A 25,695-nucleotide genomic window follows, 5' to 3' on the forward strand; every position below is an offset into this window, starting at 1 on the left:
TTTCCCCAAACTGTTGGATTATAGAATACAGAAATGTTTTAAAAATAGAATTTATCAATTAGAGATGGTGCTTATTTTAATAAGGAGCGAAATGGGCTGATGCTATTTTGAGGAAATGGATCATGAATTACGGAAAGTCAATAAATAAATTAAAGCTAATCAGTAGGTTTGTATATACAGCCACAGTAGAGCTATTTACACAACACAAAAGATGGTTATGATATCACCTTCAAGTCTGTTTACTGAGAAGAGCTTGCAGTAAGTAAACAAAAATATTTTTCTTTATAACTCACCAAGCAGAGATACTGGGGTTTCATTTCTTTTACAATAATATTGCTGAAAAGAAAAAGAACATTGTGGAAAAACCTCACTTGTGCATATTTGGGATTTATTGGTCTCCAGGACATTGGTTCTGAACTCTTGCTGCCTCCTCCAAGGAAAAGGAGGATTAAAGGTGCATCTTCTCTAGCAGAGCTCAGTCCTCACTTTAAGTTCTTTGACATAATTTCTGGGTTTTGTTTTTTAACTGGAAATTGCTGTTAAATATGTGGTATTGCTTTACACATGCTCTTTTCTCAAAGAGCTTGCTATTTATAAGAACAAACACTGAAGTGCAAAAAGGTCAAAATGTGATTTACTCCACCACTTGTGAAATAAAGCGTAGCTTCGTGTCAAGCAGCAGTGTCACAAAAAGTATATTCAAATAGAGAGCAAGTTAATAGACTGTCAGGTAGTATAAGAATTTCAATCTGTGTGTGTGAAAAGGAGAGCGATACCAAGTGGACTGAAATACAGTGAAATGAGTTGTAGCTCAAGAACTCTTAGTGGTAGCAAGGAAACATGAGGCTGGGACACCGGCTAGATTATTTTGTTAAGTTTTCTTTTCATTAGAGGCACAAACTTGTATAATAATTATTTTCACAAACTTATTAAACCTTCACTTAAGCTGTTTCTTTTGTGTCCTGTTAATGCCATGAGAAGATTGTTCCAGAACTGAGTCTTCTGTTGGCCAAGACTCAGATTTTAATAACAGGCCCAAATGTTTCTGTGGCAGGTTTAAACCCATCTGACTTAGTGCCAGTATTGTCCTTTGCTTTAAACAGTTCATAATTCCTTCTCCTTGGGGTTTACTCCCCAACTGTTCATGTTTAGAAATCAAATATGGTCACACCCAGTTTTTGTTTCTGTGGATTTTTTCTGTTTTCTTAGCTCTTATTGTGTTACTGCTTAACAGATTTCATTAAAATACCAGTGCCTGGGTTGTGCAGTTTCATCTAATTTTTCATAACCCTCTTTTAATGTATTAAGCTCCATGTTCTCCCTACTATGGCTATAGTTATGTTAGTTTCCTTGCCCCCTTGTTATCCTTCCTACTGCTATGGTCAACATTGTTATCTTTATGGTAAATTGAACAGATTCTGTATCTAACATGGGGTTAGAGCAAATCTGTAATCCCTATTTTTGCTGTTTGTTTCAAGAGGTTATCTCTAATCTGTAACTTAATCTCTGTGTTTACCATTTGGTTTATTTTTTCCAAGTCTCAGGTGCATAATGGACCCATAGCTATGGGTTAGGAGAAAGAATGAATGTACAAGAAAGCGGCGTTTTTTAATCTTAGTAACGGTATTTTTGTCTTCCATGTGAAGGTGGCTTCTAAGATATGTATGGTGTAGGTTTTTGGAGAAGTACAGATCTCTCTGGTGTGCTTGTTGTTCATTTTGGGCATTTTCGCTTGTCCAACTTCAGACCTGGTCTTCATGAATTTAATACTTGACAAACTCATTTGAACAATTCAAGGTCAGGATTTAAATTTAGTTCTAGTTATTAATTTTCACTGTCAATTTCTATGGTATGGCTCCGGATTTTTAAGTGAAACAAAATCTTTGTGATAACAATCTATATATAGTTGGTATTAAAACACTATCGGCTGTAAGAGAGTAGTATAGTAGAGATGAAAATAGTCTCTCTGAACCCAGGTTGTTCGCAGAAATGTGCAGTTTCTGAAATAATGCAAAATAATTGTCTGTGTCAACAAGGCGTGAAAACCAAATAGCAGAGTGCTGTGTAATGTGCCATTTACAAGAAGCATATCTGAATCAGATTATTGCTTTTAAACTCTAATCTCTGTCCTTCTACTGACAAGTAGGCATGTTTGTGTTATGAATAATAATTTACGGCATTTGTTTATAATTCTGTGAAATTTCAGGGATTCTTGGGAAATTCAATTCAATTAATGGCCAGAAGGCATTTTCTTATACTTCTGGTCTATGTTGCCTTTTACATTAATAATTGTCTGTTTTGTACAGCCTTCACTCTGAAAACCACTAACCGAAGGTGAATATCAACTAAATTCTTAACAAATGTTTGCACGGATCCAGACAGCATTGAAGGTTCTGTTTAGGTAAAACACTCATTCTGCACTACATAAAATAAAATAAAAATCTGTAATTCGATTTCCACAAGTGTTAAACTACTGGAAGAGGAAAACTTGGCATATTCACTCTGTTCTCCCTGGAGTTGCCCTGGACAAACTCCTGTATCACCCCCATGCAAAGCAGCAATGTCACCACAACTGGGCAGGAAACCAGCGCAATGTTTAACCTGGAAGGATGCGTGGAAATTTTTCTGTGAAAGCACTTTTATTAGTACACTTTACAGAAGAGAGAAGTGATGCCAGGTGGCTTAACTTCTGATACTTTTGGGGACAAAGCCTTACAGCTTCACCGCGCTGTGGGGCTGCCCAGGGCCTGAGGGGACAAGAGGTGAGGGGGAGCGTGCACGGCCCACGTTCCCGCCTCGCTCGGTATCAGTTCTTTGAAGGCTCAAATATGTTTTTCTTCAGCAACCTGCAGTTTGTAAGACGTTTAAGTACGGGAGGGGAAACACCCCCCTGTTCCCCGGCATTGTGTGTGTGGGGAGCCCCCGGGGGAAGCGGCCTCTCCCCCTGAGGCGGGGCGGGAGGACGAGGCGGGGCGGCGGGCTGGGCCGGGGCCCGTCCTGCTCCCCGGCGGAGCAGCGGGCTGGCGGCTCACACCGCGGGAATGGAGAGAAGTAGGTGGGTGCATTTACTTTCTTTTTCTGCTTGCGTCTTTAATTTCGGTTTCTTGCGGCCGCTGCCCGCGGGGGTGAAGCCTCCTCCACCCGGCTCCCACCTGTGGGGTGGCGGGGACGCGGGAGGGCGACTCGGAGATGTTAAAAACCAGGTGTTTTTTGCCAAAATACACGTTTAGAACGGACCTCGGTTGTCTGTTCCTTTAGAAAGCTGATGTGTGGGTGAGTGTTGGTCTTTTACCTCACACATCAGCTCTCGAAAGGACCGCGCAACTTTGGGGGGTTGGCGCGGTGAACCCAAATCAGACTGTTCTGGTTTGGTTTGGTTTGGTTTTTTTCCTCCTTTTCCCCCTGCCTTTTTTTCCTCTTCCTCCCCCTTTTTTTTTCCTCTCTTTTTTTTTTTTTTCTTTTCTTTCTTTCTTTCTTTCTTTCTTTCTTTCTTTCTCTCTTTCTTTCTTTCTCTCTTTCTTTCTTTCTCTCTTTCTTTCTCTCTCTCTTTCTTTCTCTCTTTCTTTCTCTCTTTCTTTCTCTCTTTCTCTCTTTCTCTCTTTCTCTCTTGAAGTTTAGTGTTTTAGCAAAAGGGAAAAGGAAACGTCCATGAATGTGAGTTGTTACTGATGCTACAGAAGCCATTATGGTCCACTCTGATAGTAAAGCCCTTTGGAAATTTAATGCTAATTATTGACACTGCATTTCTAAAGCGAGTTTTAAATGAAAACGCTGAGAACCCTTAGTGTGGTTATAACATGAACCAGCTTTAAGTGCCGGGTAATGACAGGAGCTCTGCTTACAGCTGCAGGTAAGGAAAAAAATGTATGTTCATCAGTGAAAAACAACGGGAGATAATATTTGTTAAAAACGCTTTATCACTGGCTTTAAATCAGGAGTATTTATGAAACTTAAGTCTCAAATTGAGCGTGCACAAACTTCAGTGTGGTGTTCAGTGTGGTGGTGGTGGAGACAGATGCAGGAAAAATTAGGGGGTAGTTTCAGTGCCACCAAAATACACGGTACAGTCTGGGGTAACTCTCCAGAGTGTGGGATGTTTTGCTGATGGGTTTCAGAAGAGGCTGTGTTTGTAGCTGTGATGTGGGACAAGGGTAGTTCTGCTACTGATTTTACTGGGCTCAGTGTATGGGGAGACACGGAACGTGGGTTGCCTTGCTTAAAGTTGTGGTGGGATTAGAAAGCAAAGTTATCTAAGGGAAGTCATTTGCACTGCAATTTTGTGTGTTCCATTTACTTGGAACTCTTTATTAATAATGTTTACTAGTATAGTAAATGACAAACAAATGCAATGAAATTCCATGCCTGGGGGGCTGACTGGGAACCTCTGGTCTTGCCAAAACCCACAGGACTGGAAAGCCTCTGGCACCCTTGAAGAGCTGGCCAGAAGGCGCTCTGCGTAGGCATTATTGCTAAAATATTTTTCTGCTTTACAGAGATCTTTTAAATATTTAAAAACAGCTGTAGCATGCAAAAGTCAGAGACAATCTGTGTGCTTGCAATGTTATGTTCCTGTTTCCCATTAACTAGCAGCTGTTGTTGTTTTTTGGGAGGGTGGGAATAAGAAAGAGAAAAGAGGAACTCCGGACTCTGTATACATAGGGGAAAAAAGCAGGAGATCCTGGCAACTGGATTTCTGTCTATAGGCTTTGAAATTGCTGATTGGAAGCCACTAATATGCAACATTTGCTCATCTAGTCCCTGTGTCCCTGTTACGTCGGTGAGAATTTTACAGTTGAGTTTAGTGGTATCAGGGTTGTGCTGTGTCCAGGGTGCGTTGTAGAGACTCATCACTCTTAGTCACCAGTGCCACCCTCTGTCCACTGCTGTTCAAACTGGACAGGTAGAACTGCCTCTTGTTGCCATCCTCTTTTCATATTAACCTCCTTTTTTTTTTTTGGTAGTTCAGAAAGGAGACATGCAGAAGTGTTTTCAAAGCAAGAAACTGAAAAAAAAGGCAGCTCCAGAGGGAAAAGGAAAACTCTTTGTATGTTTTCTGTGCCCAGTGAGCAGGTGTCTGTGGGATGACCAGCCGTGGTTGTTTCAGGCTGTGCCGAAAATGGTTCCCATGCTGATATGCCAGTGGATTGTACAACTTCTCAGCCAGCCTGTAAAGAAAAATGATCTTACTTTAATTGTTGTCCTCCCTGCTTGTCCTATCTGCTGCTTTTTGTTTTAAATTGGGTGTTTTCATTATGGGAGGGACTGTCCTCAGTAAAGGTCTTTGTACACTGGTTAACATGGAGAGGAACATGCTATTTACATATGAAATTGGAGGATTTCTTGTAAACAGCAGCAGCAAAGTTGGTGGATCCAGAATGCAGTATCTTAAGATAGATGCATTGAATTGTGCCCCAGTTCCTTCGATTTGTGTGGATACTTCCCCAGCCACGCGTGAAACCATTTGTCCTTTCTGAGTTAATTTACTCTCTCTGGGATAGAGCTATAGTTCCAAGTGTTAAAAATTCTCCTTTATTTGACTTCACATTCCTTGTAACTCTTCTTGTAAAAGTTATATTCTTTCTTACAATGAAGTTAGAAATTCTGGTAAGTTCAGTATTCTCACCAGAAAATATATTGGGTAGCCCTGTGTCTGGTCCAGTGGTACATTCATCTAGTTCTGGAAGTTATCTGTAGGTGTCTCTTTTACCCAATTCCTGTGCAAAGTTTACTCAAATGATACTGAACATTGAACAGAAAAGGAGCTAGTGATGGTGACATGCAGCTTACATTGGTTTTTTATTATCTACAGCACTGTTTTTTTGTTTATGAATGTTTGAACCAGGACTGAAAAATAACACCTTTGTAAAAATCAGCCTAGGTCTATGCAATAGATGTAGGAAGAGAAGATGTCTTGAGCTGGTCTGAACTGTGTTTTTGCTTTCTGATCCAAATATTGTTAATTATGGTTCAATTAGTGCTGATAGCAGAATCTGATTGCTCTATCTGGTCATTTTTAGGGCATGAGAAAGTGAAAATGCCTTTATCCTCAGTGCACTATGTAATTCTAACTTGCCTTCTTTGAGGTGCATGTGGATCTGGGGATCTGTGGTTCCTTTTTTCCCAGTCCACAGTAGGTATTACATGGCTGTAACTAACACAGCAGCTGCATTAACACAATTAACTATTTGTCTTCTTACTTACAGGAACAAATGAGGGTGTTTCATGTTATGCTTTGAAATAGTAAAATATGCGTAGTTACCAGAATAGTTGTTCTTTCCTTCAGACATCTCAGAGCAAGAGGGCCAAGATACCTGGGTGACAGCTTTTGCTTCTTGCAGTGCCTATGATGGGAAAGCAAGTGATGGGCCATAGCTTTATAGATTATTTCTTGCTCTTGATGGTGGACATTTTTTACCTGTTTTGAAAGAGAGACTTAAAGCATTTGCAATGCTATTTGTGACATATTGCTAATGTATGACCTTTTGAAATGCATCTTATTTTCTTGTACAACATATGAAAGTGATCTCTGCCAGTTTTTTACTGAGAAGTGGTCAGACTATGAACAGCAAATTTTAGTTGTACCTTTAGAAGAGGAACATGGACTATTTTTCATTAAACCATACATTTAATAGTAGGAATAGAATACACTTATGTCAAGTAAATTATTTTAAAATATATTTTTTCTTTCAGTCAGAAACTTGGAAAAAAAAATAGATAACTTCTATCTTTTAGAAATTACCCCAAATTATCTTTGTGAAATTACAGACTTAATAGAAGGTTGTAGCTGGGTAATTCCTCTGGCCTTCATGGGTCTCCCATTAGAAACAGACTAATGGCAGAGGTACAGGAAGACTCAGCCTAACAGCTGTGCTGAGAGGCACATTTTCCTCTGGAGTAGGAGTTGTGAAGCTCTGCCTTTGAAATTTTGAGCTTTCCTCTTCAATTCTCAAGATGTAGTTTAAAATTTACTCTGATTATAACCTGGGCAAATGGGGAGGAAAGTGGATGGGACTGATTCATCTTGCAGACCAGAATAAAGATGGGCTGCGCTGAAGAAATGACTTGGCTCCCACTTTGGCCCCAGCTAAATCTGCGACAGCTTTTCTTGCGGGAGAGCTTGGAGGAAGACAAGAACATGGAGATATTTGAACTTCACTACTCAGTTGTCTGAGGTAGAGAGCTCTGCCTGTTGAATCACCTCTTGCTTTAATCCATGGTCAAGGCATAAAGCTCATGGTCACTGGGTGAGGTTGAAGTCTGGTGAGGGCAAAGAGGAGGGATCACCATCCCTGGAGGGGTTTAAAAGACACATAGACAAGGTTCTTAGGGACATGGGTTAGCGCCAGAGTTAGGTTATGGTTGGACTAGATGATCTTGAGGGTCTCTTCCAACTGAAATGATTCTGTGATGGACAGCTCTGAGCAGAGGCTGCCACTCCTTATCACAACCAAATTCTTTGGTTTTATCAGCAGCCTCCAGTTCCTCTGTGGGGCTGACGCTCTATTCTGTGAGGGCCTGTTGAGGAGATGAGACAAAGGGCATATACTCGGAGTGTGCGCTGACAGGGGTGGCAAAAAATACAAAGAAAACACCCTTTTTCTTTCCTTTTGGTCTTTTCTGTCCATCTATACTTTCCTTCCAGGCTGCAGAGCCCACTGCTATGTAGCCAGTATGGAGTAATCTATATTTATCACACAGTGTGTATGTATATAGATATATATTAATAGTATATACATTAATAGCACAGTACATGCACCCCCAAACTGAAAGGCCAGTGGATTACTGCATGTTGGCACCAGTTCTTTTGGCACCACAGGTGTTGTCAAGGAAATTGTTCTCAGAAATATTTAAGGAATGACACTACTTTGGAGTGACTCCCCAGATTTCTTGCCCCAGCATTCTCTGTCTGACTTGAGCTGTAACTTTTACTAACCTTTTGGTTCTGGTTAACTACAAAGGCAACCGAACTCTCTCTGTTTTATTCTGATATCCACTACTGAGCTTTATTTAAAATACAAAAATGCTTATATTTGGATTTTAACAGAATTTGTGTAACTATGGGATGAAAATTAAAAAGAACAAAGTACCTGAAATCAAAGAACAGTATTGAAATATTACTGTAAAGTTTAGTGATGTTTTCACTCTTAAAATGGGTGCCCAAGTGCTTTTGTGTATCCTGCACTTGGAAAATTGAATATCTCTTGAGCATTTTGATTGTTTGGATTTGTAGTGCCTTTCAGATGGGCAAACACAGAAGCTGAATGATGACGAGCAAAAGCCTGGAGAAAAGAGGTGCCGTACAGCTCTAATGATGAAGGAAGAGCTGTGTTGACATTTAATTGATATTCTAAGCAATGGTTTTTTTTCTCAGACTACATTCTGATTTTGTTATTCCTTTCTGCGTACAAAGGTGTGGGTATTAAATTAACTGAAGTGCACCAAAATTAAACCCAAATGAAATAATAGACAGGTAACTATCAGCTCTCAGTTACTTTTCTGTATGTTTTTCAGATCAGCTCTACGAAACAAGATGTATCAGCAAATCATTCTGGCCACGTTTGTCCTATTGGGTAAGTTACTAAAAAAATAAGTCTGGTAGTTATGTAGAATGGAGAGTAATCACCATTTCTGTTTTACAGTGGTATTTCAAGTCGTGCTACTGGATTAGTATTTTATCACAACATGCAACTAGAATATACAAAGGAGCTGATGTTACCACTGTGCAGAATTGAAATGTTGACACTCTCAGGGTTGTGCCCATGTGTCTTGTCCCAAAAAACAGTGCAACTCACTGTAAGACCAGGAAACGCCAGTAGGAAGTATGTGGTGAGTCAAGACCCAATCAGATAAATGTCCCTGTCCAAATTTGGTAGGATAGTTCATGGACAATTTGTTTTGTTACCTTAATAGGGCCAAAAGTGGAAGACAAAATCTGGGTTCTGTCAGAACTGCAAAGTTTCTGTTAATTCAGTGTAGCCAGGATGTGACTTTGAGTTTGAGCTCTGCTTTCTTAGGTAGTTGATGTTCATGTGACAGTGTTGTTAATGGGTGCTCAATTAGCTGCAAACGTTTGGTATAATAAACTGGGTTTCTAATTGGAAAACATCTGTGGTGTATGCTGTTCAGGAACAGCTGGTATTCACCTTTCATTTTTTTTATTAAAATAAGAACTATTGAAAGGTTTTTGGTGATGATGCTTAGGGAGAGAGCAGATACCGTAATCCGATTAAGTTAGTTTCAAAATTTGTGTTGTCTTGTGTCTTTACAATATTGTCTTGTTGACTTAAGCTAAACAAATTGCCTATGTTTCAGTTAGAAAACCTGGCTGCCCCAGGGAGTTTTCATTGGGCTTCAGAGCAGTTTGTCACTACCTTATGGCCCATAATGACCAGAAGTGTATCTGTTGAGTCGCCACCTTGGGCTGTTTCCAAATAAACGAAAAGCCATGGCTGGCATCTTGGTAGCCATGTTAGCCCAGACGTGAGGGACAGAACTGTAAGTGCTGGCCTCCTTTGTGTCTGTGTCGTGGACAAACGGAACATCTGTAGCAGGAAAATATTTTGAATGTATGCTGCAGTTTATTAATGGCCGTTTAAGAGCTATAGCAATCCTACACTAAACGTTCTGTATTGTAATGCATTCTCATTTTTTAACACTTCTGCAGAAGTGGTAAGTAGCTGCACACATTTTGATTTTATAGGATTTAATTAATCCTGTGAGATTATCTGATGTGTAAGAGGGGAGTCTGTATTTTAGAAAAACAGATGCCTGATAGGAACCACTTCCCACCCTGCTGTTGCCTCTGTGAATTGCTTGATATGTTAGTTACCTGTCCTGCTTCGTAGGCTGTCACATCACTTACTCGTTTGTCCCTTTTTAATCCTGTATGATAGACTAAAAGTCCATTTGGCCAACTGAATCCTCTTCATGGAGCCAGGAGGTGTAATGAAACTGATATCTACAGAGGCACAGACTGTTAAATGAGAGAGGAGGAAAGAGCAGAACCCTTCAGGAGTCTGGCAGTGCAAAATCTGGGTAAAGAAAAACCAAAACACTTTAATGCACTGCAGAGGAACACAGCATCTACTTTTTAAAAAGCTTTATTTTTGTGGTTTTATATTGTTTAGTCTATGCTTTTGTGCTATTAATCAAACAGTGCTAGAGAAATTCTGTTTTTCTTATGTTGGCTATTGCAAGGCATAGAGCATGAATTAATTTCTATCTAATGAACTGCTTAAAATATTTATGCCCTTACTGAGCAAAAAGCTAAATGCAAAGTGCACAAATGACCCACATGCCTTTCTGTAAGTAGAGCTTTAATCTTTGAAATTCATGCAGTGTTTTACAGTAAGCTGTTTCCAAAATCAACATGCTCATCATTCTCAACATCATTGTTAGCATAATTCAAGCTATGGCTTACCAACAAGAGCTACAAATGTGATCAGAGTGATTTTATTTTGAAGAATCTAAGTCTGATGGAAAAGATTATTTTCCTACATCTCATTTCCCAGATAATGCCCTGGGGTTGGGTAGTTACATCCAGTCATATATTCTTGTAATACTATTATTTGGTATTCAACAGTTACAACATGACTATGTGTTATATTTACAATGGGATTATTTTTTCTACAGTAATGGAGCCTTGATAATAAGAGCTGGATTGCAAGTGTCCCACCACTGCAGGGGGAGATGAGACTCATACCTGTATAGTGTGTGGACTTAGATTTAGGATTCAGTGTATTTTGAATTAATGTAAGCCAGTTTACCCCAAAGAGATGCTTCCCCTACAGTCTTGACCTATTTTAAGAGGTGGAGAAAACAAAAAGTTAGGTGTAGTAGCTTTGTGGGAGAAAACTTTGGCATCTGTCAGTTGTGACACCGGTTCAGAGGGGATGCTGATAGTAATTGTGTCTCCAACTCAGAGGAGAACAGCCTCTGGAAATGGTCTGATTTTTATGTAATGAATGAGTTTATGTAAAACATCAGCCACACCCTTTTCATTGTCAAGTAATAAGAACTTTTTGTTTTATTTCCAATATCTTTGCCTTTATATTTGCAGGCTTTCTTCAGGTGGCAGTTGCCCAGTGCATGGTCCATCAGATTCCTCCCAGGAACTTTACATTACCCTGTATGCTGCTGAATAAGACATTTTTGAGTCCTTTCTCTGCTGAAGTTGTAGAGAGCTGGTCTGGCTTGAGAGGAGAACATAGAGCTCCTGAAACCAAACCTCCTGTGCTAATGAATGAAGAAAGTTTTCTGTGTTGCCTTTGGAGCGATAACAACATTGATTGTTCTTTGTACAGAGCAAGCATGCAAGCAAGAAAATTTATTCCTTCAGAAATCAGTATTTCTGCTTCTCAGGAAATAGGTATGTTTTCTATTCAAAGGCATAAGAAGTTACTTCTTCAGAACATGGTTGGGGTGTTTTGTTGTTTGAGGGGGGTTGGGTCATATCAATGGGTATTCATTTTTATCCAGAGCAGACAAATTAGTATGGTAAAATCCCTCTTCATGGAGTTCTTTACAGGAAGATGTGGGAAATTGTGTAGCACAGTTTCAAAGGGAAAACAGAAGTTGGCTGTTTTTCTGGAGGAGTTCTGAATAAAATATGTAGCACAGGATACGAGGACATAAGCCCAGATCTTCAAAGGTGTCTAGATTCTATGAGAAATATTTTCAATCTTTTTGTGGATATGGGATTTAAACTCCTTCAGGAGGTGGCGGCAGTGGAGAGCAAGTGCAGTCTTTTCTTCCTGGAGTTGTGATGCCTTAGTAAATATTTGCACATGGATTAGATTGAATTATTTTTTCCTAGGCTGTCTTTCTCCTCCTGTAAACCTCAATTTCTGAGCAGCATACTGGCCTGTTGATGTGCTGCTAGCAGTGTCAGGAATCTCATTGACCTCAGTAGAGTAGAATTTCATTTTACAAGAACTGTCCCATGGGACAAATAAATCTCTGTTAAAGACTGCCACACAAAATTTGTTGCTATTGTGTGTGCATGCACAAAGTGTACACAGTTCAGCCTTATAGAGACTGTACCAGTTAGCAGCAAAACCTTCAACCAGCAGCTTAATTTCTTTCTTCCTCTGTGGCCTTGCCTGTAGAGCCAGGTAAAATATATTCCTGCTCTAATAATTAGTATGCAGCAGTATTGCTGTCATGGTTTAACCCCAGCTGGCAACTCAGCCCCACGCAGCTGCTCGCTCACTCCCCCACAGTGGGAGGGGGAAGAGAATCAGATGAGTAAAACTGAGAAAACTCATGATTTGACATAAAGACAGTTTAATAAGTAAAAAGCCACGCACACAAATGAAGTAAAGTGGAAGAAGGAATTCATTCACCGCTTCCCTTCACAGGTGTGTGTTCAGCCGTCTCCAGGAAAGCTGGGCTCCATCACGTGTGACGGTGACTTGGGAAAACAAATGCCATCGCTCTAAAAGTCCCCCACTTCCTTCTTCTTCCCCCAAAATATATACTGAGTGTGATGTCGTATAGTATGGAATATCCCTCTGGCCGTTTTGGGTTGGCTGTCCTGGCCGTGCCCTCTCCCAGCTCCTTGTGCACTTGCAGCTCCTGGCTGAAAAGTCCTTGCCTTGGTATAAACATGGCTTGGCAACAACCAAAACAGTGTATTATCAACATTCTTCTCATACTAAATCCAAAACACAGTGCTGTACCAGCTACTAGGAAGAAAATTAACTCTATCCCAGCTGAAACCAGGCCAGTCACTTAGGTTGTTAGTCTTTTAAACGTTTAAAGACACATACAGGTGCCCAGTTCAGCAAGGATAATTCATAAACATTTGCACAGTTGCAGTCCAGCCTCACCTTCATGAATGTCTGTTACTTGTCTTCTCTTTGTAAGTGAATTTTATCCTGGCTTTTCAGTTGTTTGTTTTTTTCTTTAACATAATTTAGAAATGTTTCATCCCTTTATATTTTTTGCAGATTCAAATTGGAACATTGAATGTTGGATTAAAGGCAAGCTGGACCTGCTAGTTTGTACTGTGCAATTTTTGAAATTGTACTTGAGAGCTGACTTGAAGCTTAATCTTTTATATGCTGCGTAAGTACAGACTATCAAATTAGCCACTGTTAGCATTAGAAATCTAAAAGCATTTTCTAGAACATCAACATTGGCCTCTGAAGCTTGCAGCACAGTGGCAGGATTAGCTGTGCAAGCAGATGATATGTTATGTGCCTTTGTCTTATTCAAAAGTAATCTTGGACAATATGGAAAGTTTATGTTTCCGTCTTTGAGAAATGGGTGGAATGGGCAGTCCCTTCCCCCTGTTCTTTCTGTGTTTCTTAAAATGCTTTAATGAAATAATTATTGACTTGGTAAAATATCTTTTCTGTTAGAATTGCTTAATTTTAAAGCTTCAGTCCTGGTTATGCCTTTTTTATGCTTTTGACCATAATGTTCTCTCTCCTTTGAAGTAATTATGTTACTTAACACAGTACCAAATGCTACTCTAATCACATGGATGCCTCTGGGAGACACCCCGTGTGTGCTTGTCTCTGTGGTAAATATTCTGACTGGAGGGTGGGCAAATCTTGTACACCAGCACCTGCCTGATTTGATCATAAAAACATCTCGTTAATTCCACTCATGAAACCACACTGTTTTTTCTGAAGTACTGATATGTTGGAAGGAATTGCATGAACACACAAACTTAAATAGTTGAACTAGGTAAATTTACAGGTGATGACTTCTTAAAAAGCCAGATATGAGTTGCCACTAACTATCCCTGCAGCTAGGGTAGCAAGCAAGTCTATTAACTAGTAGTAAATATGGTTGTTTAGTCGATATAATACTTCAGAGCTGAAATCCGATTTTGAGTGGGTTTGCATTTCCAGCGTTCCTCATTACTTTGACTTCTGAAATACCATTACACGTGTGTTTGTGGGAGAAGTAGATGTGACTTTGCCTCTGTTCCATGCAGTCTCAACAGCAATAGAAAAATGTTTGCCAGTAATCCCAGTATAGTAATCTCTATATTGATTTTTTTTTTTTTTGTATGCCTGATGGCTGTGGAACAGCAGATTCAAGTCCCAGCTGGGATGAAGACGTTCTTTGTATTACAAAGGGAATTCAGTAAGTGTCATGCAATTTATGAAAGCAGGCCCTATAGACTCACTGGAGTCCTTGCGGCATTTCTGTATTTGATTACTTTTTGCTGCAAGGGCGAGATGCAGTGCGGTCCCTTATGCTGGAACTTGTTTCACTACCCAGATTTCATATTAATATTTTTCTTTTAGGGTCCCTGTGTTCTTGGGGCCCAGCTAGCAGAGCATTTCAGATGTTGGTAAGGTGACAGCTTTCCCTGCTGGCTTGCTGATACCTTAACATTTTATTCACATGAGCCAAAATACCTTGAAAACATTCCCAGTTTTAAAAATATGCATCCCTGGCATGTGTTACTCCCTGGGAGTCTGGAGATCAAGCCAGAATTCTCACATATAGGACAGGCAAGGTACAAAAATACTGACCTAGAAGAAAAAGCCTGGGTCCTCAAGAGCTTTTAATTGTTTCAGCATTAAAGAGGTATCTTCTTATTGAAGGCATCCACCGTTCGCCTGCTTCTAAATGGTACTGAGTTAGTTTGAGTAGAAGATGTCCTGTTCTTTGCAGAGCAAATCTCTGTCAGTGTTCTGCAAGAGGCTTAAGCAAGAGGAATGATGGGGCTTTTCCCTTCCCTGGCAGCATGTCTTCGGGTGGAAAAAGATAGCTTTGAAACTTAATTAGACAAATTAGGTTAATTTTCTACCAAAAGTGAATGCTCTTTGCAGCTGTATGTATTCTAGGAATGCTGTAAACCCTGATGGTTAATTACATTGACTGAAATAATGTAGCCTTAGGGATCCTTTTGTGGTGACACAACTGAATGCTCCCAGTTTAATTTTGAGCACTGATTACAATTTGCCCTTTCAGCAGATGGTGATGTCCAGGGTGTACTCATGTTTCTGACCTGTTTGAAGTACCTGTGAGGCTCTCCTTTAGTTCTGAGCCTAGACTCCCATGTTTCTAAGGATAAATCTTGCAGTCTGCCTCAAGACTGGTGTCTTAGCTGAGTGCATTGATGATACCTTGAGCCTTCTTCAGCTGGACAGCATTAACCTTTTATTAGAGAATTGTCCTCTCATCAGCTGGGCAGTCATCAGATGTTCTGCAGTGTAAAGGAGCAGCTTGTTCAAATAAGTATTGTTCTAGAGCTACTATGTATCCAATATATTGAGAGATAATGATTGAAAAGCCTTAGGACACCAGACAGCCTTGCTCTGTGAGTTCTTGTCAAGGTAGAGCTTGCGTAGACACATCATATAGAAATTTTGAAAGCAAAGTTACAATGATGACCTTATTTCTTACACGCCTCAACTTGGCTACCTAAATAGTTCAGTGAACTCCCTATGTCAGTAAAGACATCCTGTGGCTTCTAACTTGAAGTCTGAAAGCTCCACAGGGCCACAGATTAATTTAGCGTGAGTAACAATACCTGCTGAAGTAGTGTTGATTTGTGCACCAAAATATAAAACATTTAGGAGGTGTTAGCGTAAAGTGTTGACTAAAAGAACTGTCTGTGCACAACTGAAGAGTGTTCGGATTAGAGAAGAAAAACAAGCCTTGGACTTGTGCCTTTGCTGCAATGGTAATTACTCCTGTGGTTCAGGGCATGTGGTATTTATTTTTTCCCGTCTTCTGCAGCGTCTTACACTTTAGTCCCATGTTTCCGGCTTAAAGTCACATTGTCTTTGCACATTCTCCCTCCTTCAGCCAGTAAAACTTCAGTAAAGCTCACTAGTTTTCTGTTGAATCTCAGAGGTGGGCTCCAGGAATCCGTTCACAGAATGTTGTCATGTTTAGTACCAAAGTGAATTTTGCTTACTGCTCTGTGCTAAGGAAAATCTCTCCAATTCCAGCAGCCAGCACTATAAAACTGCCTGGGGATGTAGGATATACTCATAGATTTTATAAGCCCTATGACTTTTCTTCTTCCCAGCACAATTTGGATCTGGCTTTGGTCTGATCACTGTTGCATGATATAAAGCGCTTGTTGGACCAGGATTTATAGTTTCTCTCGGTAAGCTGCAGGTTCTATGGAAAACTTCAGTTTTTAGTAGCTCGTTGCTTTAAGTGTACCCAAAATTTCTATCTCATTCTACTGAATGAAGGCACTGACCTCTCCTGAACTTATGAGGGCTTTAAAAGCCAGTTTTTACAAAGCTCAGTTTGATGCTTAAAAATGAAAATAATTATTCGGAATGAAAAGGAGAAAGATGGGGGAGTGGTGAGGTGGTAACTGCATTCCAGATAGATCAGATTAAAGAAACGGTTTGATGAAACTACATTCTTCTGGATTGAGTGTGGGGTTTTTGAGACTAATGAAATCTGAGAGCAATAGGAGAAGGCAGAGAACTTAAAAGAAAATTCTGCGAAATCTTTGAAAGGAAATTCAGGGGAAAGAAGTGGAACCACAAGTATAAAAACAAAAATATTCCAAGTAATTTGAAAACTGTATGTCTGCCAAATACCATCAGCATAAGGTTCCATAATTCTTGTGTCCTAAAGTCAACAAGTCCTGGTAAAAATTATTTTAGGAATGTCAGTATTGACTGACATTAGCACTAATAAATATAAACTACACATTCATATAAACCTGCACAATTTACAGGGTCATCATGCCCGTTTCCCCTGTGCTCTACAGTCGGTTAAATATACTGGATACAGAATTGATTTAAAAACAAAAAAGGCAGAAAATCTTGTCCTTTCTTCTCCTCCAGTGTAGAGTTCTCTGCCCTCCCTGAATTCAAGTGTTACAATGAGTCATACCAACTATAAAACCATTTAAAACTTCTACAGAAAGGTTCTTAGTCTAGTAACTTCCATTTCTTTCTCTGAATTAGGGAAAAAAAAAAAAGCCTTGCTATACAGAAATAATTCCAAAATTACTTCAGAACAGTTCATAAGCTTTTTTGTATGGATGAAATGTCAAAAGCAGGAAGGAATCCAGGATGGTTTAACTTTTAGGATTTGTCTTGGCTTTGCTGCTGTAAGGAGTTCGGCCACAAAATGTTCACGCTATTAAATTCAGTATTTTAAGGAGGCCCGTGCCACTGAATACCTGCAGCACACCATAAACGTGTGTCTGTGTCTGGATCAGTCTGAAGAGTATCTGTGGAGTAAAAATGAGAATGAAGAATTCTTTGGGAACTGGTGGTTGCTCTCAGAACAGAAGCAGCTTTGTGCCCACTTGGGCAGTGTTTATTTCAGAAATCCAGAATAGTTTGACTGAAGCAAATGGAGATTGAAAACATGTTTGAAAGAGCAACTGCACACATGAGGATTGCTCTAAAAATGCCTGTAAACCGTACTTGAAAAGCATCTGTGTGCTAACGTGTGCATGGGAAACAGTTTGGGGTGTCTTCGTGCTGCTTCTTGGAGCTGACCCAAGACAATTGTGTGTTTTAGAGACATTAACTAAATGTGGTGGCCATTGAGAGACACAATGCATTACTACCTGTATCAGTATATGCTACTTTGTAGCTTGTTTCATTTAAAATGGATTGAAACCATATTACTAAAAAATCCAGTTAAACTGTTTATGAAACATATATTATGCCCATGCAGCTGTTAGTTACTTTAAACTTCAAAAGTGTATCTTTTTGCAGTGGATTATGTCATAAAAAATGTGTATATTAAATAAGAAAGGAGTGTTAATAGAAAAAAGGAAGAAAAAGTCAACCTCCCCTTGAAACTACATCTAAACATTCAGTTAAAAATAGTCCCATGTGCTTTACTTTGAGAACCAATAAAACCAAAATGCAGTAAGTTAATTACTGAATACTTTCTGTGAGTCTGTCCAAGACAATAGTAGGAATGTGTGTATATTGCATTGCATTGCATTCCTGGCAAACATCACACTATCGAATAGACTTCTCGAGGACACAGGAGTCTATTTCTTGTTTAAAAATAATAGAGAGTAACTGAAAATGAGTACTACAATGTGTTCTGAATGGTGGAGTTCTTCAGCCTTTTGCTATTCCAAAACTTGTTTTTCCTTCAAATAGTTGTTTTTTATTATTATATTGCTTGTGATGCTTAATTGGAGCAGAAGCTGGAGGGAATGTTAAATTGTTTAGCTTTTATTTCACTGCCTCATGAATAGGAATTAGAACATAATCTCTGTGGGGTGTCAGGGAGCAGACGATTAGTCCACTGTAAGGGAAACTCAGTTTGTGTGCCTGTGAATTATCTCCTGATATTTACCATCAGGAATCAGAAACTGGCCCAACTCAATACAGGTATCACCCAGTATTGTAAAACGTTTGTTTTACCGTCAAGCCTTAGGAATACTTTTCATGAAACCATTTTAACTACTTTACTTGGAAAACATTTAAAACAGGAGAAGAAGCAAAGTAAAAGCAATCGGTTACAGTTACTGCCTTTTAAACTTTTTTCAATATTGTTTTTTTGTAAATGAACCTTATGCAGATGGACAAACGTCCTTTATTGACATAGAATATAGAAAGAAATACTGGTTTGTTTTGGTTTAAGGTTTGTTTTTTCCCTTGCAGATCAGAGCTGTCACTGGGAGATGTGTCTACGAGCTCTCTCAAGGGGACTGTGGTGGCCGCTCAGTGTGACTGCAGTGCGTATGACAGGTGTGAGTGTCACCTGCCTTCCCTGGGACTCAACCACACGCTCATCATGTGGCTGAAGGCGACGGTTGGTGGGACACCTCTGTGGTCACCTATGGCATCAGTCAAGCCCATAGACATAGGTAAGGATGACCTGTACCTGAAACCTGAAAGGAGGTTGCAGCCAGGGGGAGTCGGGCTCTGCTCCCAGGGAACAAGCGCCAGGACCAGAGGCAACGGCCTCAAGTTGCACCAGGGGAGGTTGAGGTTGGATCTTGGGAACAATTTCTTCCCCAAAGGGCTGTCGGGCATTGGAACAGGCTGCCCAGGGCAGTGGTGGAGTCACCATCCCTGGAGGGGTTGAACAGACGAGAGGTGAGGTTCTCAGGGACTTGGGATAGAAGTGGACTTGGCAGCATTGGCTTAATGGCTGGACTCAATGATCTTAAAGGTCTTTTCCAACGAAAACAGTTGCATGATTTTCCTGGAGAACAGCAGCAGGATGTCTTTGCAGGAGAAGGAGGCACAGACAGGGCAGGAAAAGGCCTCCTGGTGCTGTCTCACTTGCCCAGGGAGGTGTTGAACATGTTTTGTAGCCACCTAATCCCTGTCTGGGCTCTAGTACAAAAGCAGCCATGTAAAGGCCAGGATGTTAGAACTGAGCTTCCAGTTCTGATCGTGACCTCTCTATGCCTGAGTCTGGGGCAGCGGTGGAGGTTACCTGTCTGTGTCACTGAGGACTTAAATTAAAATTGAGAGGAAAAAAAAGCTGTTCCTAAAGTTACTTAGGAAATAAAACTACCTCTTTTCTCAAGCAGCTCTGTTGTCCTGATGCTTTCTTCCTTACACATACAGTTCCAGCATTTTCCACGTTTGAAAACATTCCTCTGTGTTTAATCAAGTTAAAACTATACTGACATTATTAATTTGATACATGTTGCTATCCGATATGCACAGTTCTTGCGGATTTTGGCGAATTTCACAAAGGCAGGGATTCTGTCAGCTGTGGAGAAAAAAGCTGAAGTTTTAGAAACCTCTTCAGTACTATATGTGCTTTGCAGACAGAATAAGTTAAAAGTCCCTGAGTGGGCTAGTTCTGAATAGGAGAGGTCACACGTATCATCATGCTGCTTTTCAAATATGCTACAGGAAAAAACATAAAAATTCAGAGTCGCATCTGCCAGTGCTTAAAATGACATAACTAGCTTGTTCTGCTTAGTGCAGTATATTTTTAAAATGCATAATATTAGGATGTGTTCTGCCAAGCTCAGTTAAAAATTCTTTTGAAAGTAAAACTATGAATATTTGTGTAATGTAGAGGTGATATCAGTAGAACAGGTGGCATCAGCAGAACAGACATCATTATCTGGGGTGGAAAATTCATGAAAATGTGATGTAGAAGTTACTGACTTGTGTTTAAAAGCTATGCCTCTTGCCAAATCACTTATTACTGGTTGTCTTCACTAGGATAATTGCTTTGAGATGGTATGTAAGTAATAATAAGATCTGATTTACCATAGCGAATTTATATGGAATCACTAAAAACAAACCCATTACTGCCAGCAGTCGCAGGCAGTAGGGTTAGTGGTAAACTTGTTGATTAATTTGTCCTCAGTAAAGCCTGAACCTCCTTTGAACCTGCATCTAGACATGACAGAGGAAGGTCAAGTGAAGATCTGCTGGTCCCACCCCGAGCTGATGCCGTACCCGCTGGAGTACGAGGTGAAGATCTCTGCAAGCTCAGGTCAAAGCAGTTGGCAGGTGAGTTCGCTCTGCTCGTGGTCTAACGATGGAGCAGGTCGGTGGGGCCTTTCCAGAGCCCAGGATTTCTGACCGTGGTCCTTGTCCTCCGTGGCTCTGGTGGAGCTGGGCTTGGCATGCTGGTTCTACTGGTGTGTCCAGTAGAGCCTGGTAAACATCAACAGCGTGGTGAAGCTGCCAAGATGGACTTGACACTACACAATGGTGAAAGACCTCTTGGGTCTTACAGACATGCTCCCATCTTTCTTTTGGGATGAAATGCTAGATTCTGTGACATCTCTTCCAAATTCAATTATACCTGCATATATGTTTAATATTTATAGATTTTATTAGTGAATTAGCTTTTTCTCTTGCTACCACACAGCTGGCTCTGGAATAAAAAGCAGCTGTTAATTAGCATCCCGTAATGAAATAATGTTTTTCACAAAGGTATGCAACCTCTACTGTATTCAAATTTACAGTAAAGAAGAAAGGTTTTTTTTACCCATCCTGCTGCCTGAAAAGTACTTTCTAAACTATTAGTTTTGGTTCCCCATTATCTTTCTTTTTGCTGTTGCTTTATACAACAATAATGACTTCTGGTAATCCAATAGATGGTTCATGTTGCTCAAGAGACCTTCCTGGCTGTAGACAATACGCTACTCGACTCTTCAGACTTGGTTCACGTGCGGTGCAGGAACCGCCATGGTCCGGGCTTCTGGAGTGACTGGAGCTCCCCATATAATCTCAGCTGGGGAGGTAGGTCACTCACAGTCACGTGCGGTATGTAATATTTTGGAAGAAAACAAATTACCTAGTTTGGTTTGTTTTGTGGAAAGAGTATTTGAGAGCGTGTGTTCTCCAGGGAGGAGCAGTATGTGTGAGTGGGGCTGAAAAGCTTGGTGGAAGTTCTTTCCCCTTCTGCTTCTCTTTCTGCATGGCTCTTCCCAAGATTTTGCTCTTTCCTCTGTACGTGACTGGGACTCAAAGAGTTCTGGACTAATGGGTGTAGACTGGACATTCAGCTCCATGACACCTGTATGCTTGCTCCCCAAACACCTCTTCAGACCCAGAAGAAGCTCTTTCTCTAAGAGTTTTTTCATTTCAAAAGACAGCTGGCAGCATTTAACCTCCACTCAATACTCAAGTCTCTGACAACGTTGTAATTCTGCTCTGCTAGCTGAGAAGGCCTGTATTTTGGAAAAACCCTAGAAATATCTGGTGCGATTCCTCCACCAGGGAAAGCAAATCTGCCCTTTTAAGGATTTTCATGCTGGCTTGGGGCTGATCTTTGGCAAACCGTTCCCCTTCAGCAGGCGTGTAACACCTGTCGCTTGTGCCGGGGCTGCTGCTTGTTTATGTGCTTTGCAAATTATTTGTCTTTAGGTGCATCACTTACTGTATCACTGCTACTATTTGGTATTAACTACGCTGCTGAGATTGTAAAATAAGTTTTTTGAGACATTAATCTCCTGCTGGCTTTGATAGGAATGGGATTAATAACTACTGAAAAGCTTGATTAGTATTTTTAAAAATATATATATTTTTTCAGTCCCCTCTCCCCCATTCCAAAGAGCAATTCTCTCAAAATTGATGTTCCTCTATTACAGTAATGCTTCAGCTAACATGAGATTTCAACATCCTTGCATGGTTCAAAAGAGCAATTTTTTTTTTTCAAACTGAAATGTCACTCTTCTTCGATTTGGATCTTCTCTCGCTTTTACCTGAGGACAAATTTACAATTTTAAAATTTGTGGTGTGTGTGTTTGTGAGAGGAGTTACAGAAGCCAACCCTGGTGAGGTTGCAAGTACTTGTCACAGTATTTAAATAACCTGATGCCTTAAGCAAGTGGGCTGAGTAAAAAGCAGCACTGTTAATCTAGTTTCCAATATTTAGTTTACAGGAGCCTGTATGATTCCCTGTTTCCCTTGTGCTGCTGTGGATTGCTTTCACCATACCCTCCCGTGATTTTCTGCTCATTTAATTCCTATTTACCTGAGGATATTAAAGATTATTTTTAACAGAATTTACAAAAATTGGTTATGGAGGGAAACAGTCAAAGGCTCATCTCTGCCCCTCTTCCCTGTAGTTGTTAATAGTAATTAAGAAGTAGGAAATTTAGAAATACAACTGGATGATAATATCTTTTTTTCTATTGTTATATACCTTTATGATGTTATATTTTTTTGGTTCAAATTCTAATCTCAATGTGTTTCTTTTTTTCCTCTTTTTTCTGTGCAGCTGAAGTCTTGTACTTCCCTCCTAAGATACTGACCAGTGTTGGTTCTAACATTTCATTTCATTGCATCTATAAAAACAAAAGCAAGACTGTAGTGTCCAAGAAGATTGTTTGGTGGCTGAATTTAGCAGAAGAAATCCCAGAAAGTCAGTATACGCTTGTGAACGATCGCGTAAGCAAAGTTACTCTTTTCAACTTGAAAGCAACAAAACCTAGAGGAAGTTTCTTCTATAACACATTATACTGTTGTCATCAAAATAGGGAATGTCATCATAGATACGCTGAATTATATGTAGTAGGTAAGACTCCAGATGATTTTAAATTATCATTTTGGTGCATTTTAATAGTAAGGTCAGAATATTTCCATTTTAAACTCCAGTTAGCTTTTATTGAGCAGTTATGACTTGTAATGCTTTTTTTTTTTTTTGTCTAAACAGTGATATCTTTATTGATAAACTTGCCATGTGTTTTAATTAGATGTGAATATTAATATCACTTGTGAAACGGATGGGTACTTAACTCAAATGACTTGCACGTGGTCTGCAAACCCAACCACAGTGCTCCTGGGGAGTTCCTTGCAGTTAAGATACTACAGGTACGTACAGCTTTGCTCTGGAAATACTGTTACAGCAAAGAATTGGGAATAGATATGATTATAAAATATGCCAGACTTTTTCCCAACTGGAACTCCAGAGGTATTAACTATGTGTGCAGAGAAGGGACCACACATACCCAAGTATGTAATGTGGATTCTATTTGCAGGGTTTTTTTCAGCATTTGTAAACCCCATCAGTACAGTTTGGAAGGCAGTTGTCTTAAAGTACATGTGTTTGCTTGTATCAGTTATAAAAATTATTCTTCTAGTGGTTTGTATGTACAAATTATAAGGAAATGAGGGAAAAATAACCATTCCCAGTGAGGGTGACTGAGCAGTGGCCCAGCGAGGTTGTAGAATCTCTGTCCTTGGAGACTGTCAAACTTCGACCGGACAGGACCCTGGGAGCTTCATCTGACTTTGAATTTAACCCTTTTTAGTTGGAGGTTTGACTAGAGACCTCTGGAGATCTCCATTCAATCTTTGATTTTTCTATAATTTCCTATCTTCTTTTTTTCTATATACAGACAGTAGATAAAAATAGAGGGATGGAACTTAATTCATTCCAGATAGAAAAAAAATCTTGCTTGTAGAGAGAGAATCGAATCTTGGTCCACAAAAGGAATTTTATGAAAGTAGCAGCTTCGGTGGCCAGAGCACTTCTTGGTTTCCATGGGTTTGGTCACGTGTTTTGGCCTAGATTATTTTTAAATAGTTGTTTTAATTTTGTCTGGTTTGGGCAGAGCAGAGGACCTGGGGTGCGGGGTGAGGCAAACAGTTATTGTTTACAAAATAGAAAACTGATTATTAAATTAGTGGAATGATCATCCTTATCTTCATTTCTGTGCACAAATGCTACCTGGGATAGTATTGTTTTCCCGTGAAACTAAAAAAATCCCTTTGAGTTACTAATATATTGAGCTCAGGAGTTTCCTAGAACCGTGTTAGTCTTTATATAAACAAGACAGACAGACAGACAAGCCTTTCTGAGAAAAATATCTCTAGTTTTACTGCACTGCTGGACTGGCTATGCAAAGGTTTTGGCAAACAAGCTTCAGTCAGCCCTGACGGCCTAATCCTTTGGAAGACTGGACTGTCCTCTCTGGTGGAGGTGGGCTGAAGTTTTGGACTATCATAGTATCCAGGTGAATATTTCTCAGGGTTTTGTGGACTAAAGTAATAACTGGAATGCTCGAGATTTCAAGTGGAGACTTTTAGGGCAGGATTAGTGACCGACTGACTGCTGGAATAGGTTCTGTTTCAACTATCTTCACAAATATGAATATGAGTGTACTTCTGGGCAGGGAGCTTGAAATAAAAACTGTGCTGCTCTAGCCATAGTTTTTATTCTCACTTTTCGCTGTTCAGGTTTAGCTAAAAATGCTGGTTTGTAGTAGGAGGTGATAATCTGTACATTTGTTACAGCGTTCCTGCTAGATCCAACAGTGAACATTAACACAGACTGAAAGCACTTCCCAGATGCTAGTGTTTATTGTGATCTACCTTTTTGGTCTTTTTTTTTTGATTTGTTAATAGGAAGTTCTGAAAGAGGAGAAATAAAAAAAAAACCAGAAATCATTGGGGCCCACATGAATGTAGTGGCTACCAAACGGTTGAAGCATAAGGTGTTTGAAAATGTTTAGTTATGAAAACACCAGAATAACTTGCATAATGTTCTATTGCATATTAGGAACAAAACCACAAAAAGAACTGGAATGTTTATAATCTTGGGACCAAGTGAAATCATCAGGTTTTTTAATTGCCTGAGCTCGATTTTAGAAGGCACCATAAATATGTTGGAGCTGGTGGGTTTTGCTGAGACACAGACAAGTCCTCATGATGATGGTTGGAACTCAGACATGTTGCTTCAACATCAGACATGTCAGGTTTTCCAGAGCTTTTCTTCTGCGTTGCAGGTGCAATTCTCTTTTACAGCTGAAACCCGTGTGGTGGGATGACTTTGCTGCTGGGGTTTTGTTGTGGTTGGGCTATTGCTGCATCTTCCTCTGCAGTCGGTGCTGCCAACAGAAACAGCACAGAAATGCACGTATTGGACAAACAGAGAATGCTCAGCTGAGCCTTCAAAGCACGAGGCACCGGTTTGATCAGTATTGGCGATGTCGACAGGCAGAGGAGAGATTCAGCCAAGTGTAACTTTTGTGGTTCAGTTGAGGAACTAATACCCGATGCGGCTGCTCTCACCACAAGTCTGAGCCGTGCGCAAGCTTGGGAGAAATTAGGAGAAATTTGAAAACTTTCCATCACCGATAAGATGTCCCACGCTGTTCTATCCAGAGTGCAGCTCTCCTCTCTTCTGTTGCCAGATGCGATACTGACTGTCTGTGGGATTTTAATACCACCCTTCAGAACTGATATTTTTATAGGATTTCCATCTCCTGGAGACTTTGCTCTATGTGTCTGATGGGTCCACGTGGCAGCTTTCCCCTGGATGCCAGTTGGGATTTTGAAAGTCATGTTC

General features: G+C 40.1%; 1 protein-coding gene across 1 annotated transcript in view; it reads left to right on the forward strand.

The window, feature by feature from the left end:
• Positions 1-7,671: 7,671 nt before the first annotated feature.
• LEPR (leptin receptor) overlaps positions 7,672-25,695 on the forward strand; it is a gene marked incomplete at both ends in the record, with an annotated part of 28,838 nt that continues 10,814 nt past the window's right edge. Inside the window, 9 exons of the mRNA XM_080349089.1 lie at positions 7,672-7,676; positions 8,512-8,570; positions 11,060-11,368; positions 12,951-13,068; positions 18,579-18,784; positions 20,257-20,402; positions 20,996-21,140; positions 22,624-22,920; positions 23,099-23,216. Of these exons, the coding sequence (XP_080205215.1) occupies positions 7,672-7,676; positions 8,512-8,570; positions 11,060-11,368; positions 12,951-13,068; positions 18,579-18,784; positions 20,257-20,402; positions 20,996-21,140; positions 22,624-22,920; positions 23,099-23,216 (1,403 nt within the window). The remainder of the gene's footprint in view (positions 7,677-8,511; positions 8,571-11,059; positions 11,369-12,950; positions 13,069-18,578; positions 18,785-20,256; positions 20,403-20,995; positions 21,141-22,623; positions 22,921-23,098; positions 23,217-25,695) is intronic.

This window comes from Nesoenas mayeri, assembly GCF_963082525.1.
Source record: "Nesoenas mayeri genome assembly, chromosome: 8".
Classification (NCBI taxonomy): Eukaryota; Metazoa; Chordata; class Aves; order Columbiformes; family Columbidae; genus Nesoenas; species Nesoenas mayeri.